This window comes from Numida meleagris, chromosome 1, assembly GCF_002078875.1.
Source record: "Numida meleagris isolate 19003 breed g44 Domestic line chromosome 1, NumMel1.0, whole genome shotgun sequence".
In the NCBI taxonomy this organism is placed as follows: Eukaryota; Metazoa; Chordata; class Aves; order Galliformes; family Numididae; genus Numida; species Numida meleagris.
In genome coordinates, this window is record NC_034409.1 from 55,357,684 (window position 1) to 55,363,683 (window position 6,000).

Here is a 6,000-nt window from a genome sequence, read left to right on the forward strand (position 1 = left end):
TTGTGACCATCTGAGGAACCTGAATATCCACAAGTCTATCGGTCTCAATAAGATGCATCCCAGAGTCCTAAGGGAATTAGCTGATGTAGTCACCAAGTCACTCTCTACGATATTTGAAAAGTCATGGCAATCATTTGACGTCCCTGGTGATTGGAAAAAGGGTAACATCACACCCATTTTTAAAAAGGGTAAAAAGGATGACCCCAGGAACTACCAGCCTGTCAGTCTCACTTCTGTGCCAGGGCAGATCATGGAACAGATCCTCCTGGAAGCTATGCTAAGGCACATGAAAGGCAGTGAAGTGATACAGGAGAACCAGCATGGTTTCACCAAGGGCAAATCCTGCTTGACCAACCTGGTGGCCTTCTATGATGGTGTCATTGCATCAATGAACAAGGGAAGAGCTACTGATGCTATCTATCATGACTTCAGTAAGGCCTTTGACACGGTACCCCACAACATCCTTCTCTCCAAATTGGAAACATATGGATTTGATTGGTGAGCTGTTTGATGGACAAACAACTGGCTGCAGGATCAAGACCCAGAGAGTGGTGGTCCATGGCTCAGCATCTGGATGGAGATCAGTGATGAGTGGTGCCCCCCGGGATCGGTGCTGGGGCCAATACTCTTTAATATCTTCATCAATGACATTGACAGTGGAGTCAAATGCACCTCAGCAAGTTTGCTGATGACACCAAGCTGTGGTGCAGCTTTGTGCCATTCCTGTATATCCTTTCAACAGACAGATATTAAAAACCAGAAACAAAAACAAGAGACATCAAAGACAGGATTTTCTTTGGAGAATGCAGGGGTAAAGTGCACTCACTTCAAATCAATGGAAAAAGAATAAGCTGTCAATTCAGCAAATGAATAAGCCATAGTGCATGATGTTCATCTGGTACTTGGTTTGTTTTCTGCAGGCACAGCAATACATCCTACTGCCTTTCAAAGCATGTCCAAGATGGGCTCACTTGAAGAAGAGCCTTCAGACAGGAACAAGCGATGAAGGTTTACCTCCAAGGAAGTCCTGAAAACAGAGAAACCAGAACAATGGACTGGAGAAAAAGACAACCAGTACACTGTGAGGGACAAGCACTGCTCCCATTCACAGCAGAAGTCAAAGGGGTGGCCTAACTGTAAACCGGGGCAGAAGGAAGCACACGAGCAGGCATGACATCACCTCCAGGAGTCAAGACTTCTCCACAGAGTGCAATGACACATTGTGCACTGTGACACCCGAGCAGTTCACATGTAAATCATGTGGCCGAAACTTAGCAGGAAATACTACAAAAATAAATAAACACATAAATATGAGGTCTCATTACTCACTTGGTCACCACACATAAGTGTCAGAGCAACTAGATCACCATCAACATTGGTACTCCAGTGCAAAGCTAGGACCTCTAATAATAGCACCAAAACCATGCAGGAATGCTTTAAACAATACTATCTGAATTCACTTTTTAGAGTCCAACCCAAGTTTTATTCCAAGTCTATAAGAAATTTCTAGCTCCAGCTGAAAGGAACTGGGCAACTTCGACTTACGTGAAAGTCAAACTGAACTGACAACACAGCCACTTGTAAAATTAATCCAGCATGAGGATCTAAGGGGAAAGAAGCAGCACTTAAGGTGATACCAAGAGAGAGCCCTAGAGAAACAAATGGTATATTTTACAATACAAAAGCTGAAAGCCAGACTACCTTAACGTTCAGACCGGCAACTTTAGAGTTAGCTTTGATTTTTCTCATGATTCCTTTCTGCAATAAAATGCATGTTTAATAACACAGAAAACTAAAACATCACAGAGATAGATTAACAAAAAAGTCAGGAAGAGCATTACCTTCTGAGTTAATTCCAATTATCATACCTTTACATCCACAAAATACGTCATAAATACCATAACCAATAAAGTAAACTATATACTATTTGAGGATTGTAGGGTAATCTTTCAAAAATATAAGCTAAGGACAAGGGATTTTTTTAATAGCTTTGTTACATAAAACATATAAATCAGTTTATCTTAAAATTTTTACTTTTTGTAATGCTAGCCAACGTTTTCCTTGCCACTTTTGCTCATTACTGGTATGAAACTGTTTGCTTTTGTTAAATATCCTGTAGATATTTCTGTGAATTATTAACTCTGAATTTATTGTTGCCATTGACAAAATAATGGAAGGATAGGAAAAGATGCAGAAAATAATTAAGAAATCCTTACAGCTAGGAATGACCCAGTTCCATCCTCCTACTACTGAAAGGACACAGAATTTTAAATATACCTTGCAGGAGAGATGTACGTAGACATTAAAAAAAAAAAACAACAACAATCTACTCCCAGGTATGATTAACTACAGAAAAGGGTTAATTTAAGATTCCCCGTGCTTCAGAGTCAGTTAAACAGTGATTAATTAACTTACATTTTTTACATTTCAGTTGAGGACTCCACACCTAGACATAGTACTCCAGGTGAGGTCTCACCAGAACAGAGCAGAGGGGCAGGATCACCTACCCTTACCCTGCCAGCCACACTTTTTTTGATGCAGTCCCAGATATGGTTGGCTTTCTGGGCCATGAGCTCACATCCAGTTTGCCACCCACCAGTACCCCCACCTCCTTTTCAGCAAGGCTGTGCTCTACCCTTTTGTCCCCCAGCTTGTATTGGTAGTGGGAGTTGCCTTGACCCAGGTGCAAGACCTAGCACATGGCTTTGTTGAACCTCAAGAGGTTCACCTGGGCCCACTGCTTGAACCTGTCTCTCTGGATGGCTTACACTATCTTACACTGAAAAAAAACCAAGATTCAGCAGAGCATAAAAACTGAAGCATAAATATATTCTTTTAAGTCATGCTTGCCTAAATGACTCAGATTCACAAGGTTGAAAAAACTCATTAAGATGCAGGCTTCACTTCTCAGTTTGTGTCAGGAGATAACATCGCTGTTGAGAGGACTTAGGTTTGGGTATCATAACAATGGGCTGTTCATTCTGCCCCAAACTCTGTGCTACCACAGCTGCCTAGCATTTAGCAGCTGATGTAAAGCTAAACTAGGTATTTGTGCACGTAATAGGCATGTGGAAATAGCAGCATTTGGAGAAGAAACCTACCTAATGGGGTACCTGCTATGGGCTAGCCTGAACTCTTCCCAGGGAGCTGCACTGCCCCCACATGCAAGCCCGGTTATTTTCCTGACAGCAGCTGGAGAGATGGTTTTTCTGTGTGTGTCTTTCTTGTTATGGTAGAAGAACGCCCAGTGCTTCCAATGCTGTGCCTTTAACTCAGCTTGTAGGGCTTTACATTTATATAATTGAAAGATGCGAAGCAACGTGCAGCCATAACAATAAGCCTATTTCAAGAATTTAAAACAGCTATAAGCCTCATCTTTGTATTTGCCATCTCCTGCCTTACACAGATCCTTACCGCACAGGCACCTCGGTTCCGGTTTGTTAAATCACAGTTTCCATCCTGCGTAGTAAGCCGTAAGATGCTCTATGTTATCTTAAAGCTGCTGAGGCTTTTTAGTTTCAGTGTTCTTCGATTACTGCATAGATAAAAACACCCTTAAAAACAGCCCCCTTTCTCAAGAGAGCTGAGAACGCTCCTTCAGCATTAGATGCTCATTGAAATACTACATCCCGAGTGCTTTTACAGTAGGTGGGACCGCTATGCAGCCCCAGTGAGGGCACCGCTAACTACATCCAAAGAGCCTCGGAGGCTGAAGCTCCAAAAGCTGAAACACAAGCGTGCGGCTCCCCGCCGAGCTTCGCCCGCTTTACCACAACACCGAGTTTCTTGGGCCGCTCTCTGCCCAAGGCCCTCGCAGCCCGCCGCGAACTTCAACCACAGCCGGCAGCCGCCTACCTGCCGGGAGCCGTCCCGCCGGGCCTGCCGCACCGTCTGGCTCTTCCGCGGGGCGCTCCCCATGGCGCGGCCCTCCGCGTCTATTGCCCGGGCCCGTCGCCATGGCGACCGAGCGGGCACAGGCCCAGCCCCGCGCCTGGCGCGACCCCTTGCGGCTCCGAGGCCGCGGCAGGGCCGGGAGCGCAGGTCGCGGCCCCGTTGTGGCTGCTTCCGCACGAAAATGTGCGAAGTGCACGCCTAGACTTTCTGGCATAAGCAAAGAGGACAAAAAGGGCAATATGAAGGCCCGTGGCCCCACAGACCACCAACAGACCAGCACGCAGATATCTGCTGTTTCTGTCGGCTCTAACTGCAGCTTTCTCCACGCTTTGTGTGGAAGTGTGTGACTAGTTACGCTGAACACGGCAATTTACCTTGTTGATATTCTTACAGCGAGTACCGACATTTTTTGAAAGGTTCCAAAAAGACACTAAAACGGCATTGTTGGTGGATGGAGCTTCTCTTTGGTTATACAGGTCACATACTGGGCCGCATGCTGAGTATGAAGGCTGTTGTGCTTGGAAAGGAAAATTGCTTAATGCCAAAGCACTGTGACAAAAACTGTTCTACAGACTCAGGAGCTCCGAGCCCAATACATAGAATCACAGAATTGTTTGAGTTGGAAGGGACCTTTAACGATCATGTAGTTCAACTCCCCTGCAAGGACATCTAGAGCACTAGTCTTACGAAGGGCAGCAGAGGGAACAGGAGCTGTTCAGGCTGGAGAAGAGGAGGCACAGGGGAGATTCATCACTCTGTACAACGACCTGAAAGGAGATTGTCGTGATGTGGGGGTCGGCCTCTTCTCCCAGGTAACAGAGATAGAACTAGAGGGAATGGCCTCAAGCTGCACTGGGGAAGGTTCAGGTCAGATAGCTGGAAAAATTTCTTCTCCAAAAAGTGATCAGGTACTGTAATGGGCTGCTCAGGGAGGTGGTGGAGTCACCATCCCTGGAGGTGTTCAAGAAACAAATGGACGTGGTACTGAGGGACATAGTTATTGGGCAATATTGGTGGCAGGTGGATGATCTTAGAGGTCTTTTCCAACCTTAACAGCTCTATGATTCTATTATCTACAGCTAGATCAGATTGCTCAGAGCCCCTCCAGCCTGACCTTGAATGTCTCAGGGACGGGGCACCCACCACATCTCTAGGCAATTCCTAACACAACTGTGGAGTTGCTTTGTGGTCCTATGAGTTCACTCATGCTCAGTGTCCTCCAGTGTTACATGCAAATATTGTGTCTCTTTAATCTCAGATGTGATGACCTCAGTAATGCTTCTCATAGGGGATGCAAAACACTTAGGTACTCTACTCTGCCACAGTAGTGACAGCAAGGGACTAATAGAAAGAGAAAATAGAACAGGTTAATAACTTCTGAGTTTTAGGGTTTATGAGGCACTGCCTCCCAGTCATCAGCTTTTTTGCACAGAAGAATTCAGCATCTCCCATTTGTGATGCTATATTACTCATTCACTCTGCAGTGATATCTCCAGTGTCAGCTGGAGTTTCTAATAAAAAAAGACTCAACTAAGTTTGTAAGTGGAAAAAAAGTCTCTGAACTCTCTGTGGGAATGATCACTGAGATTTTGGAAATGATATCTACAATATAGATATGTATAATATCAAAAATTGTGATGATAATGAGGATCATAATTGTTACATGCATTCAGGGATTGTAATAGCTTCAGAATTAAAGTTATTAAAATCATTTGATGAATAAGCTTAGGGAAGGAACTCTATTCTGTCAAACGCCATCTCAATATTTTCATAAAATGGAGACTACCAACTGACAATCAAAAAAACAAGTTTAAAAAATACCTCAGCGTGCTATTACTGTCCTTGAAATCACTCACCATGTTTCATTTTGTTTATTGTTTTGCAATTACATTCTAATAACATTTCCTTTCATTAGGAAAAGAAAAAAAGATCTTACATTGCTGTGGTGAAGGTTCATTAAAGAAGTAAAAAAAAATGAAGTCCAATATTGGAAGTGTTTCATAAGATTGAAAAACAGTGCAAACAAAATCTTAATATTCCAAAATCACTTACGCATTTTAAGTGTAGTAATCCAAATATTATGTCATTGCAGAATAGAATCTTGAC

The 6,000-nt window shown here is 43.7% G+C and overlaps 1 protein-coding gene across 2 annotated transcripts in view; it reads right to left on the minus strand.

The window, feature by feature from the left end:
• TXNRD1 (thioredoxin reductase 1) overlaps nucleotides 1-4,000 on the minus strand; it is a 38,750-nt gene extending 34,750 nt beyond the window's left edge. The window contains exons 1-2 of one of the 2 annotated variants that reach the window (XM_021387019.1): nucleotides 3,856-3,970; nucleotides 827-1,027 (exon numbers count right to left, since the gene is read on the minus strand). Coding sequence is in view for 1 of the 2 variants with exons in the window: in XM_021387003.1 (XP_021242678.1) it covers nucleotides 3,856-3,918 (63 nt within the window). In the remaining variant the exon portion in view is untranslated. Of the gene's footprint in view, nucleotides 1-826; nucleotides 1,028-3,855 lie in introns of both variants that reach the window. The other variant, XM_021387003.1, reaches the window with a different exon arrangement.